General features: G+C 41.8%; 1 protein-coding gene across 2 annotated transcripts; it reads right to left on the bottom strand.

The window, feature by feature from the left end:
• Positions 1 to 747: 747 nt before the first annotated feature.
• On the bottom strand, positions 748 to 3,927 carry LOC147431700 (uncharacterized). 2 transcript variants are annotated; one of them, XM_086494211.1, is made up of 5 exons: positions 3,620 to 3,927; positions 2,279 to 2,518; positions 2,133 to 2,190; positions 2,040 to 2,061; positions 748 to 1,955 (listed from the first exon to the last, which is right to left on the bottom strand). In XM_086494211.1, the coding sequence occupies exons 2-5, from the start codon at positions 2,312 to 2,314 to the stop codon at positions 962 to 964; spliced, it is 1,110 nt and encodes a 369-aa protein (XP_086350337.1). In that variant the 5' UTR covers positions 2,315 to 2,518; positions 3,620 to 3,927; the 3' UTR covers positions 748 to 961. The 2 variants fall into 2 exon arrangements, with proteins under 2 accessions (XP_086350337.1, XP_086350336.1); XM_086494210.1 differs by lacking the exons at positions 2,040 to 2,061; positions 2,133 to 2,190.
• Positions 3,928 to 13,826: the final 9,899 nt, after the last annotated feature.

Raw genomic sequence — 13,826 nt, 5'->3', positions numbered from 1 at the left:
ATCAACGGAGCGCACAAACGATCAAATCAAGCAGCGTGACTATACCACTAAAACCTTGGGCTCACACACACACAGCTATAAATCACCTGCAAATCACTGTTTAACGCACACTCGTTTCAACACCCTGCGGCAGACCAGGCAATTGAGCATACAACTTCATACCAAACTCCAGTAATATTGAGTGCATTCGCGGGTGCACTTGGCACACACACATAATGTAGTGACATAGCAAACGCATTGGCTCACGCACAGTGCTAAAATGTTGCAAAGTCCAAATTCATTGGCTCCCGCACACATTGGGTCCTAATAAGTAGCAAACTCATTGGCTCAAACATTGAGTGCAGAGCCAACGTACACATTGAGTCATTGAGTCCAGACTTCAGAACCAATGTACACATTGAGTGCAAAATACCAAATCAGTTGTCTAGTGTCTAAGCACACACCTTCCACATCCTGTGACAGCGCAGGTAGGTGCAGTCGGCACACGGGCATATAGCCGATTGAGGAACAAGTAGTGAGTGAAAAGTTGCGAGTTAAAGTGTGTACCGTGAATGTGAATGAGAGTAGCACTAGCAGTGTCCTGTTCGACGTGTGTACCGTGAATGTAAATGAGAGTACCACAATGAAAGTAAAAGCCCACTAGTGTCCTGTTTGGACTAGACCTTCGAACTAGGATTCAGTAGAACAACTTGATATTTCGATTAGACTTTTCACTGCTAAGCTATCTTACACATACCAATAACCAGAGACTTGCAAAGCTTTTCACACAATCAATATTGACCTTAGCCCACTGGCATGAACACAAAATGGTTTATCACTGTCCATATTGGTCTTGGTCCTCTGGTACTATGGAATGAGTACAAAAATGTTTTTACGCTGTCCATGTTGGCCTTGGCTCCCAGGGGCATAATGAGAACACATAATGTTTACATTGGCCCTGGAACCACAAAGGTATACTAGATCATTTCTTGAACCACCGATGGAAGATACCCCTTGACTTGTCCTTGACCTTCTTGCTCAGCAAAGGGGATACATCTGCATTTTGGCTTGTTTGCCTTGAATGCCAGACAAAATCAACCGAGTGGTTTTGCAACAATCCCAGCACAGTCTGTTGCAATTGGAACAGGTCAAACTTTACGAATCCTTTATGTAGCCTCAGATCTAGATGTGAAGAAGAGGATCCAAATATTACTTCGAGGGGAAGCCTGACCAAATAATCTGAATCACCTGCTCTGGTACAATATTCCGGACTAAAATCCAGATCCTGAGTGAAAGCACAATATCCTTGCCGCCTCTCCAAAAATCGCAGACGCACCCATGACTTCTCTGCTCCACTGGCTTCATCCTTTTCCAAGGACAACTTCACGCCATAGGCTATCTGAGCACCACCTTGAATGGTCCACTGAACTAGCTCTTCACGCAATACTGATAACGACTCATTTCCATACGCTACTTCCCCCACAAACGGAGGGATTCTCCATTTCGAGGCTTTTGGCTGTACAGCAAAATCTGGTTCCTTGTGACCACCTGATGGCTGTATTATCCCGCTCGCACCAATGAGATCAATCAATGGTGTAATAGGAGCTTGAATGAGCAGAGCTGTTTGCTCAACTAAAACTCCTGTAAACCACCCTGCAATGCTCTCGTGTAGATATGATGAATCACCATATAAAAGCACAACTCCACCTTCTGAATCCAGAAACTTGAATGCTATTCTCCAGTGGCTCTCTTGGGTCTTATGCCAGCCCTCGAATGTGAGATACGAGACATCAGAATGGATGAGAAAAGGGTTTCCTCTCTTAATCGCTTCTTCATATGATCTAATAGCAGATTTGAGTCCTTTGTCCAGTTCATTAAAAGAAGGGCAACAGTTTTTGTTGCTAACAGCTTGGGCTTCAAGGCTTATCACCGCTTTTAGTCCAGACAAGGCCACATGCACATGCTGGTCAAAGGACCTGCAAAGGAAAAGACATAGCCAATTCAATGCATCTCAATCTTTAAGACTTTTAAAACAAGTAGACTTATAATATTACTATTACATGTTTTGAGGAAGTGCCAAATCTTTCAAGAATCCGTAAAGAATTTCTTTGTCAAAATCTTCGTAAAAGTGCATGCGTGTCTGGATTTCAGACCAGCAACGAGCATACTTCTCTCACCATAATGCAATTTCAGTTTCATTGTCATCAAAACCTACATATTCAACCACCATTTTATCCTCAACCACCATTTTATGGCAATCTGCATAGTGATAAGATAAGAACAAGCTGAGATGAGGTACCTTGACTTCTTGATGGGATTTGGATAAGCTGGACATAACATCCTTTATAGATATTGTAGTGCGCTAGAGTAAAGTCATCCTCAAGCAAATTCCCCGCAAAGATGAGACGCTGATTATGTCAGAGGATGTTCTCTTTGACTTCTATTTTTCTCTTTACCATATCAATAGTATCAAGAAAATGTGCTTTCAGTCTAATGACATTACCCACGGGCATCCTGATAAAAATCTTCATGCTTCTCCCTGAAACAAATTGATTACAATCATATAATCATTACATACATCTACTTTATGTAATTATACTTAACTTTAAGGGATGGGGATAGGGAGCACTATACAGAACACAGTCAGCACTATCCAGAAACTTTATTATTCGTGGAACAAACACTGAGCATACCCAAAATAACTACCTCTTCTAATCCTACAACAACACACAAATACCCAAATAACTGACCCTCCTGGTCATACAACAATAATTGCATAAACACACCCAAATAACTGTCCCTCCTGGTTCTACAACGATAATTACATACACAAATAACTGTCTCTCCTGGTCCTACAACAGTAAGACTGACACCCTGATTCTGATTGAGAGAAAAGATCACGTGACTGAACTAGGGGGACTGGCACGCTGATTCTGATTGAGAGAATACACACCCGCCCCTCCTGATTCTACAACGATAATTACATACATAAATAACTGTCCCTCCTAGTCCTACAACAGTAAGACTGAAACGCTGATTCTGATTAAATAACTGCCCCTCCTGGTACTACAACGATAATTACATACACAAATAATTGTCCTTCCTGGTCCTATAACAGTAAGACTGACACGCTGATTCTGATTGAGAGAAAGAGTGACTAAACTAGGGGGACACAGAAAACAACAAAACTGGCACGCTGATTCTGATTGAGAGAAAAGATCACGTGACTAAACTAGGGGAACACAGAAAACAACAAGACTGACACGCTGATTCTGATTGAGAGAAAAGATCACGTGACTAAACTAGGGGAACACAGAAAACAACACGACTGACACGCTGATTCTCATTAAGAGAAAAGCTCACGTGACTAAACTAGGGGAACACAGAAAACAACAAGACTGACACGCTGATGCTGATTGAGAGAAAAGATCACATGGCTAAACGAGGGGAACACAGAAAACAACAAGACTGACACGCTGATTCTGATTGAGAGAAAAGATCAAGTGACTAAACTAGGGGAACACAGAAAACAACAACGTCGAGAAAGAAATGCCCAAACGTGTCTATATGTTTCTGACAGGCCACTACAGAGAGTGAGAATCATTCGCAGCCATCACAATGTTTCTTCGTCAGAGAGTACCTGCGTTGAGGATCCTAGCAGAATTGGAAGCTCGTACAAACAACAGGAGACGCCCAAAAGTGTCTTCGTGTTTCTGATAGGCCACCACAGAAAGCTCGTACAATCAAAAGCAGACGCCCAAACGTGTCTTCGTGTTTCTGACAGGCCAACACAGAGAGAGTGTGAGAATCATTCGCAGCTCACAATGTTTCATCGTCAGAGAGTAGCAGAAAATCAACAGCAGACGCCCTCCACAAGCTTCGCCCTCCCAAGAGCTGCTTTACTTCATCAACGAGAACAAGCTTTGATAGAACACTATCGTAAGGGGGCCAATGTTACAACACTAACACACCAAAAGCCCCGTGGGGTTCTCAATGGTTGGTAGACCTAAAAAAGCCAAATAGTTCAAGATTTGATGTACAATATTATTGGTTAATTAATGAGGATGCTTACGCATCGCTACAAGCTGCCCAAGACACAACCAAGTGACGGGCGCGGGACGGTGGGGGTTGGGCGGGGATTCGTCCACCACCCCTTTACACATTGAGTTGCGAACACAATTTATGTCCGCAGGTTGTTCGTCCGCCATTCTTTACACACCGCTCGGACACGTGTCTCAGGAGTTGAACCCCTTTCTAATGCAGCTCTGTCGAGCTCTCTTCAAAAAGGGAGAGAAGGGATACAAAAATGTATACATCTTCCCACCTCCCCTACCTGCAAACAAAACAATGAGATAAAATATTAAAAAAATAAAACAATACTTGAAAACAACATGCTACTCACTGCTTTCATCGTCAGAGACTTCTTCAGCAGAATCATGTTCTCCAAATATCGCTTTTGACGTTGGTATTCTCTCGCTCTTTGAACATGATTCGAGCAAGTCCATCTCTTTGAGTTGCTCCACCGGATTGACTTGATTTCAATGTAGGATCTATTGATGATTGCGCTCATCCAACCACATCTATAGAATTAGTATTGACAATGTTGTTACTTCTAAAAGACCGCTTCTGACACTGTTTTGTTTACCATTGTCAATGCATCTTGATGTAGAGAGTGTATTGCTATGTCGCTCCAGTTTTGTCGTCGCCTCACGGAGCATGCTTCATCACATCAATCTCCGTATATGATACACATGTTGTGTAGTACAAGGCATACCACAACCATCTTTGGCACATTTTGCAAAAGCATGTCACATCGCTTCAACAATACAAAATCGGGCTTTAAGAATACCAAAAGCTCCTTCAACTGGCATACGACTACTAGATTATATACAATTCCAATAGTATTGGTCCGGGGCCAAACCTTCTTTGCTACCTTTGAAAGGAGATAGCATCCACCAACGTGGAGGATATACACAATCATCAAGTAAGCAGTACTGGCCCAATGCATTTTTCACATATCTTTTGCCCAGTTCTATACGTTGAAACACATTCCAATCGTGTATGGAACCGCCCAACCAGCGTCATAGTCCCAAACCATACAGTTAGTTTCTATTGTCATTTTCAATGATAGGGAGTGGAATCCCTTTCTACTAAAATAGTCCTCGTGGTTCACTCTCGGTGCAACAATTGGATCTATCTTCTTGTCTTTTTTCGGACGTATTATAGCACCACTCGCACTTTCTGTTATGGCATGTTGCGGCTCCTGTGAGTGTGCATCTTCTGATCCAGTGATTGATGGATCCATAGGTTGTGAAGAACAACCATCTTCAGTGGTAGACATCCCACTGATAGCAGATGCATGTGCATCACTGGCGTGTTATAGCACCACTTTCACTTTCTGCTATGGCATGTTGTGACTCTTGTGAGAGTGCATCTTTTGATCTAGTGAAGATTGATGGATCTACACGTTGTGAAGAACAACCACCTCCACTGGTAGACATGCCACTGATAGCAGATGCATGTGCATCACTGACCACATTGTCGTGATTCCACATGTACTCATCGATTTTATCGTACCACTAACACGTGATCCTTCGATCATTGCCAGAGATAGAGTTATGGGCCTTGTCTTTTTGGTACGTTTCATACACATGGCCCCATTATTTTCTACAAGCCTCCCCATCGTTGTTGCACTCGGGAAACAAGGATGTCAATTGTTAAGCTCCTTAGACCAAATATCTATGCCTTGCTTCAATGGTTTGGAAAACTCCAGATTCCTTGATCCCCGAATGTTTATAAATTGCACAACCCAAGGATCCTTCCATTGCGGCTTCTTTGAGGTCGGACCCACTTCTCCAGCATATGCTACTACCTTGGATGGTTTAGCTTTTTGAACCCTCTTAGGTTTGGGTGGTTTTGTTGTTTCCAAAGAAGTTGTCCCTACGTCTGACACCTATGCATGTCATTTAATAGGTAGCTTTTGGCCCGTCTGCATAGAATCTTCAACATGTGCAATTGGCTATCTAGGAACGGCACCAATTATTAAATCAACACCTTGTGAGGAGTTGGTGATGTAAGATTGCACACCCTTAAGAGGATGTGCTGTGGCATATTCTGAGGGGCATAAAGAGATTCTATCCCAACAAACCTAGGCGTTTGGAATGCAGAAAATTGGGATGAGAATTGTGAAGGACGTTGACATGGAGCTAAGGGAGGAGGTCGGGCATTGAAGGCCAAGACATGCCTATTGCCAATTTCCAAGGATATCTCAATGCCAAGGGGCTGGGACATGTGGTTCATATTCAAATGTTGAGAGAATCGAGACACAAGAGTCTCATACTCCGCCTCTGAGTACATAGGGTTATCGTCTTGGGTATCCATAGCCCAACAACATGGCATGTGTATTTAGTGACCAATGTATAATGTATACATTCATGCATGCACATGTGTCAATGTAAAGTGACGAATGTATAATGTACACATCCATGCATGTAGATGTATCAACGTATATGGATATTGTTCATTCTTCTACAATGAAAACTCAATGTAACTACATGCTAAAAATTCAATTTAATTAAAAGTTGACATGTTACAATCTCAAATCTCATTTTAACTACAAGCTGAAATTTTAGTTTAATTACAAGATGGTCATGTTACAAATTTGAAATCTTATTTTTAATAACAAGCTAAATTATCAGCTTAATGCATGTGTCATAATAACTAATATCTAATTCTCCTAAATGATTTTCTCATGTTAAACTAATCATTTAATATAGGAAAGTGCCAGGGGAGAAAAAGCTAGAATATTGGTTAAGCTAGCAGATCGGCCACAGTAGGGATCCAAAGGAGAGAAAATAGGGACCTAAAGGGGGGGCCATCTGCAAAAGAGCAATGTGCAACAATGGGCTCCAAAGACCTTAGGGTTCATCCCATTAAGACTTCCAAAATGCTAAGGTTCCAAAATTCAAAGGTAAGTCCAAATGGTCAAGCTTAGTGGAGTTGGATGCTTTGTGAGTGTACAAAATCTTCAAGTGGTCCTAGATTGATGGGGGCGAGCCCTTTTAGTAGGGGATGAGAGAGAAACACACACACACTCAAGCAAGCCCCCTTACACAAAGGGAATAAGGGACACATGTGCACTCAAATCCTATTGGATGGCCATAGAGGTGGACCAATGAGAATTAGGCTAGAGTACTTTTAGTTTAATTCATTTAAAAACACTTGATAAATGAATCAATAAGAATTAAGCTCTCTAGAAGTCTATTGGACAGTGTCCCAAGGGGTCCAATGAGCATTCAACAGCTCAATGGCTTGCTTGCTTCCTATTGGCCAAAAGACAAAGGGGTCTAATGAGAGTTTAGTTGCATTATTGAATTACCTAAAGCTCTCACAAAAGGAGAAAGGGGGACACATGTCACAAGACTATCACTTATGCCTCTTAATTCTTATTGGCTAAGCTTGGAAAAGTCCAATGGGAAGCCAGCAGGAGGGTTAGCAAGAGGGGTTCACCAAGATGAGAGAGGGGACTGATTTGTGAAAGGCATTATCTCACACACTCACAGAATCTGATGTGAGGCAAGAAGACTCTCTCTCTCTCTCTCTCTCTCTCTCTCTCTCTCTCTCTCTCTCTCTCTCTCTCTCTCCTTCTCAAGCTTTAATGGAAAGCTCGTCATCTACTCCAAGCTTGTCAGAAGGGAGGCCTACACTAACAACTCTTGGCTTTGTGATGCAAATCCAACCAAGATCCAAGTTTCAATGCATGCTCATCTCCTCTACCATGCTAATTACTAAGCTATGCTAAGCTTTTATGAGTAATTATGTGAGGAGGTATATTTCTTTCTCGTAAGACTACTCCTTCTTCTTCTCAATCTACTCTCATACCCCGCTAGCTCTCACCATCTTCAAAGGTGTGTGAGGTCTTGGGTCTGAGATCGTGAGGGAATTGATGTTGTGTTTTATAAGTGTTTGCTTAGTGCTTGAAGCTTCCATCTTCATTGCACTAGCTACTTATTTAAGGAACACAAAGAATTGTATTGTAAAATGTCTCCCTTGATGGGGAAAACCTATAATACAAAGCCTTTTGGAGGGGGGACTCTCTCCATGTAAATCCGGTCCTCAACTGTTGTCAATAGCTTAATTTCTCTCTCTTTTGAAAAATATTGTTTATGCCTATCTAACTAGGTGTTATGCTTTTTGTTGCTCTCTCCACCCAAGCACTCTTGTTTTGCTCATTAGGAATCTATTCTAATAAAATGCTCACTATGTTCATGTTATTTTCCGCTACGCACAAGTCTTCGTGGAGCCATCTCCGCCAAGGTGGCAAGAGACTGACTTCTTTCTCGTTCCTTCGGTGGGGGCTCTTGAGTTCTCCTTTGAGAAGGAGATGCGTCATCAAGAAGCATAGTGAGCAACAAAGCTAAGGAGAAGGGAGTTTACAAAGGTAAAAACAAACTCTCTCCTAAAGAGCTTGAGCGTTATCGCAAGGATAACCGTTGTTTCAAGTGCGGCGAGCAAGGGCATGCGTACCGCGCTTATCACCAAAAGAACACCCACCATGAGCCTCCTAGAGCTACCTTTGTAACATTTAATGGTCTAAAAACTTATGTGTAGCGGAAATTAGCATGAACATAGTGGGCATTTCATTAGAATAGATTCCTAATGAGAATTACAAGAGTGCTTGGGTGGAGAGAGCAACAAAAAGCATAACACCTAGTTAGATAGCATCAACAATACTTTCAAAAGAGAGAGAAATTAAGCTATTGACAACAATTGAGGACCGGATTTGCATGGAGCCGGTCCCCCCTCCAAAAGGCTTTGTATTATTGTTTCTCCCATCAAGAGAGACATTGTACAATACAATTCTCTGTGTTCCTTCAAGACTAGCTAGTGCAATGAAGATGAAAGCTTCATGCACTAAGCAAAACACTTAGTAAACACAACTTTAATTATCCCCGTTCTCAGACCCAAGACCTCACACTCCTTCGAAGATGGTGAGAGCTAGCAGGGTATGAGAGTAGATTGAGAGGAAGAAGGAGTATCTTACAAGAAAGATGTACATCTCCTCACATAATCACTCATATTAGCATAGCTTTAGCTTAGTAATTAGCTTGGTAGAGGAGATGAGCATGCATTGAAGCTTGGCTCTTGGTTGGATTTGCATCCACAAGCCAAGAGTGTGTCGATGTAGGCTTCTATCTCACAAGCTTGGAGTAGGTGATGAGCTCTCCATTAGAGCTTGGGAAGAGATAGTCTTCTCTTTCCTCACACATGAGATTGTGTGAGTGTGTTTGTGATAATGCCTTGCAAAAATCAGCCCCCTCTCTCTCTTGGGCGAGCCCTCTTGCTATTTGCTCTTGCTCAGCCCTCATTGGACCTCCCCAAGTCAAGCCTATCACAATTAAGCAGCATAAGTGATAGCCTTCTGACATGTGTTCCCATTTCCCCTTTTGTGAGAGCTTTAGGTAATTTAATAATTAAACTAAACTCTCATTGGACCCCTTTGCCTCCTGGCCAATAGGAATCACGCAAGCCATTCGGCTCCTGAATGCTCATTAGACCCCTTGGGAGACTGTCCAATAGTCTTCTAGGAGACTTAATTCTCATTGGTTCTTTTATTAAGTGTTTTTAAATTAATTAAACTAGATTTACTCTAGCCTAATTCTCATTGGTCCACCTCCAAGGCCATCCAATAGGAATTGGGCACACCTTGTGGGCATCTGGTCTAGGGAGCTGACATGTGTCCCTAATTCCCTTTGTGTAAAGGGAGCTTGTGTGTGTGTGTGTGTGTGTGTGTGTGTGTCTTTCTCTCTCATCCCCTAGAAGAAGGGCTCGCCTCCTCCCATGTAGGGATATGCAAAGACTTTTTTTTACACACACAAAGCATCCAATTCCCCTACCTTTGACCTTTGGACATAACCTTTGAATTTTGGAACCTTAGCATTTTGGAAGTCTTAATGGGCTGAACCTTAGGGTCTTTTGAGCCCATTGTTTCACATGGCTCTTTTGCAGATGGCCCCCCCTTTGGATCCCTATTTTCCCTCCTTTGGATCCCTATTGTGGCCGGTCTGCTAGCTTAACCAATATTCTAGCTTTTTCTCCCCTGGCACTTCCCCACATTAAATGATCTGTTTAATATGAGAAAATCATTTAGGAGAATTAGATATTGATTATTATGACATTACCTCTCTCTTGAAATCATAGTCGTCCTCGACTATGGTGTAGAGAAGATAAAGCATATTCATGAGTCCTTTTCTTAGCGGGTAGAGGATCCCTATGTTACCCTACGACATCATTCCACAATGGATGACTAGTCCATTTGGCGCTTGAGAGCCTGAGGCTGTCGCAAGCATGTCTGCACATTAGTCCTATCAATCTTCCATAGTAGAGTGACAAGCTCTGTACTTGGTGTTTGGGAGACGTCGTCTCCGCAAACTTGATCTAAGCATGCATACTACTTCATTTTTGTGCACAATAAAGAAAAAGAGAGTCTTATAAGACAAAAAAAACTTTGTTCATTTTTAACATTTTGTACATTTTCTTACTCTTGGGAAGCATTGTAAGCATTGACAAGGTTTAGGTTATCCTTTAATTGTATGCCTTGCATCCATATAGCATCTTCAAAAGGATGATTCTTAAACTTAATAAGATATCGTCGGATAGTCTTACCGCCTCTTAGTACCTTGTCTTCATGTCGGAGAATGGACTCGGGTTGCAGCACCTCCTCTTGGTCCTCGATCTCCGGTGGGTCTTCAATAGTTGGTTCTTGAGGTGGCTCTCCTTTGTAAGGCTTTAATAGGCTCACATGGAAAGCATTGTGTATGAGCCAATGATTGGGCAACTTGAGTTGATAGGCCATCTCATTGATTGGCCTAAGAATCTGGAAGGGACCATAGTACCTTTTTGCTAGTTTAGCATAGCACTTTTGGTGGCCCGTAGGATTCTTGCCCGTCGTGTGCCTTAATCGAGCCTTGGGAAACTTTAACAAGACCCATTCGTTTTCTTTAAAGGCTTGGGCTCTTCTGTGCTTGTCAGCAGCAGCCTTTTGCCTTTGCTGTGAGATAGAGATAGCATCCTTAATCTTTTGAAAAGATTCTTGTAGGTCTCGGCTATACTCATCTGCAGCGAAGATCTTCCCATGTACCTTAAGTAGCAAGGGACTTTTTGATCTTCCCTCAATTACCTTGAAAGGTGCTTTTCCCGTGGAAGTATGTACAGTATTATTGTAAGCATACTCCACTAAGGGTAAGTACTTCTCCCATTGGGATCTTTGATCTACTTCAGTTACATAGGCTTTTAGTAGATCGAGAATTGTTAGGTTAGCTATTTCACTTTGGCCATCCGTTTGTGGATGATAGGCCGAAGAGAGGTTTAGCCTTGTCCCTAAATTCTCAAAGAGACCCTTCCAGAAATTACTGGTCATTCTAGGATCTCTATCCAACACTATAGACATTGGCAAGCCATGGTACTTGAAAATTTGTGAAATGAAGAGGGTTGCCATTTGATGGGCTTTGATAGTCTTTTTGACAGGTATAAAATGAGCTTGTTTACTGAACCTGTCTACTATCGTGCATATTCCCGTATTCCCATGGATAGACTTAGGCAATCCAAAGATAAAATCCATGGATATGCTCTCCCATGGTGAATTAGGGATTGGCAAGGGTTGAAGCAATCCAAGTTGCTTCCCTCTATCAAATTTTGTCTTTTGGCATACCACACATTTAGAAACATACTCTTGTATGTTCACTTTCATGGTAGGCCAATAGAAATATGTTTCAATTCCCTTTAAGGTAGACTGAATCCCCCTATGCCCCGCATAAGGTGGAGCATGAGATTCATACATTACTTTCTCACACAGTGAGTTAGTAACACATAGTCTATTGCCATAGAGAAGATAACCATCTTGTAAAGTAAATGGTTCTTCTTTCTTCCCTAATGCAAGGGCTGAAATCACATCTCTAAAATCGGGATCAATAGCATACTCATCTATCATTGAAGATAGATCATTGTGAGTTGCTATGGAAACCGCATTCACTCTCGGTCATCTTGAGAGTGCATCAGCTACTTGATTATGCTTGCCAGCAATGTGAGCAATATGAAAATGAAATTGCGAAAGGAAATTTGCCCACCTCATTTGTTTGTCGGAGAGCTTGGTCTGCATCATAAAGTACTTAAGACTTTGGTGATCCATTCGCAAAATGAAAGGAGTCCCCAATAAATAGTGCTTCCATGAGTCTAAGGCATGTAGAACTGCAAGGAGTTCCTTTTCATATATGCCTAGAGCTTGCTCAATAGGGTTGAGCCTTCGACTCTCATAGCCTATGGCGTGCCCTTCTTGGAGTAAAACAGCTCCAAGGCAATCACCACAAGCATCACATTGGACCTCAAATGGTTTTGAGAGATCTGGTAGTGTAAGCACAGGTTGAGAGATAAGCTTTTCGAAAGCATTGTTCTCCTTAGCAGACCATGTGTACCTAACGCTTTTCTTTGTTAGGTCATGTAATGGTCCCGCAATTTGTGATAACTTTTCTATGAAGCGTCTATAGTATGCACACATACTTATAAAGCTTCTTAGTTCATGAAGATTCCTTGGTTTAGGCCATCCTTTTATTACCTCTAACTTTGATGGATCCATTTGGATGCCATCTTGAGAGATAATGTGACCTAAATACTGAATCTCTTGCAAGAAAAATTCACTTTTCTTTCGATTAACATAAAGTTTATTCTCTCTCAAAACTTGAAATATTACCTGGAGGTGTTGCTTGTGTTCGTCTAATGAATTAGAGTAGATGATAATATCATCAAAGAACACTCCAGTGAAGGTTCGATGAGGCCGGAACAGCTTCTCCATCAAGCGGTTGAATGTGGCTGGTGCATTGGTCAAGCCAAAAGGCATGACAATGTATTCATAAACACCAAATGTGGTGCGAAATGCGGTCTTTACAATATCTTGATCAACTATCCTTACCTGATGATAGCCACTTTTTAGGTCAATCCTACTGAAGTAGGTCGATCCTTGTAGCTTATCAAATAGGTCTTCTACCCGTGGAACGGGAAACCTATTCTTGATAGTGATCCTATTTAGTGCTCTATAGTTGACACACATACGATATGTGCCGTCTTTCTTTTGCACTAATAGCACCGGTGAGCAAAATGGAGATGAGCTAGGCCTAACCATGCCCTTATCAACTAATTCATGCACTTGCCGCATAATCTCCTCTTGTTGAGCTTGAGAAAATCTATAAGGAGGTTTGTTAGGCGGTGAACTTCCTGAAAGAAGTTCAATTGCATGGTCATCATTACCTCGTTTAGGAGGTAGCTCACAAGGGATGTCGTCAATAAACACATCTTGAAACCCCTTGAGAAAATTGGATAACTCTAATTCCTTTTGGTTGCTTTTATTTTCTTTTGCTAAAGCATTAGGTTCATTTTGAGAATCTTTAACAAAAATCATGTACACGGAAATAGAGCTCTTTATTGACTTGTTGAAAGCTGGTGTATGTACAATGGGGATAGTGTTACCCATTTCCTTAGCATCTATATACATGTCTTTTTTCCTGAACTTAAAGGAGGTTCTCCTTTCAGGAAATTTAACATCGGCAGCCAAGCGGTCAAACCATGGTGCCCTTAGGATTACATCCTCATGCTTGAGAGGAGAGATAAACAAGTCCTCTTTGTCCACATAGCCTTGGACATGAAGCCTCAATTTCCCGATTAAGGGAGTGACTGAAGCTTCTTGCCCCTTGAAGGCACTGTCTGCGGGTAGGACATCTCCCATCTCGTAGGATTGTATGCCTAGGTTGGTGGCCAACTCTATAGATATAAAATTGTGAGTAGAACCAGGGTCAAAG

Source organism: Adiantum capillus-veneris, chromosome 21 (assembly GCF_014529385.1).
Source record: "Adiantum capillus-veneris isolate H3 chromosome 21, ASM1452938v2, whole genome shotgun sequence".
NCBI lineage: Eukaryota > Viridiplantae > Streptophyta > Polypodiopsida > Polypodiales > Pteridaceae > Adiantum > Adiantum capillus-veneris.
This window is presented reverse-complemented; position numbering and strand designations above follow the sequence as displayed.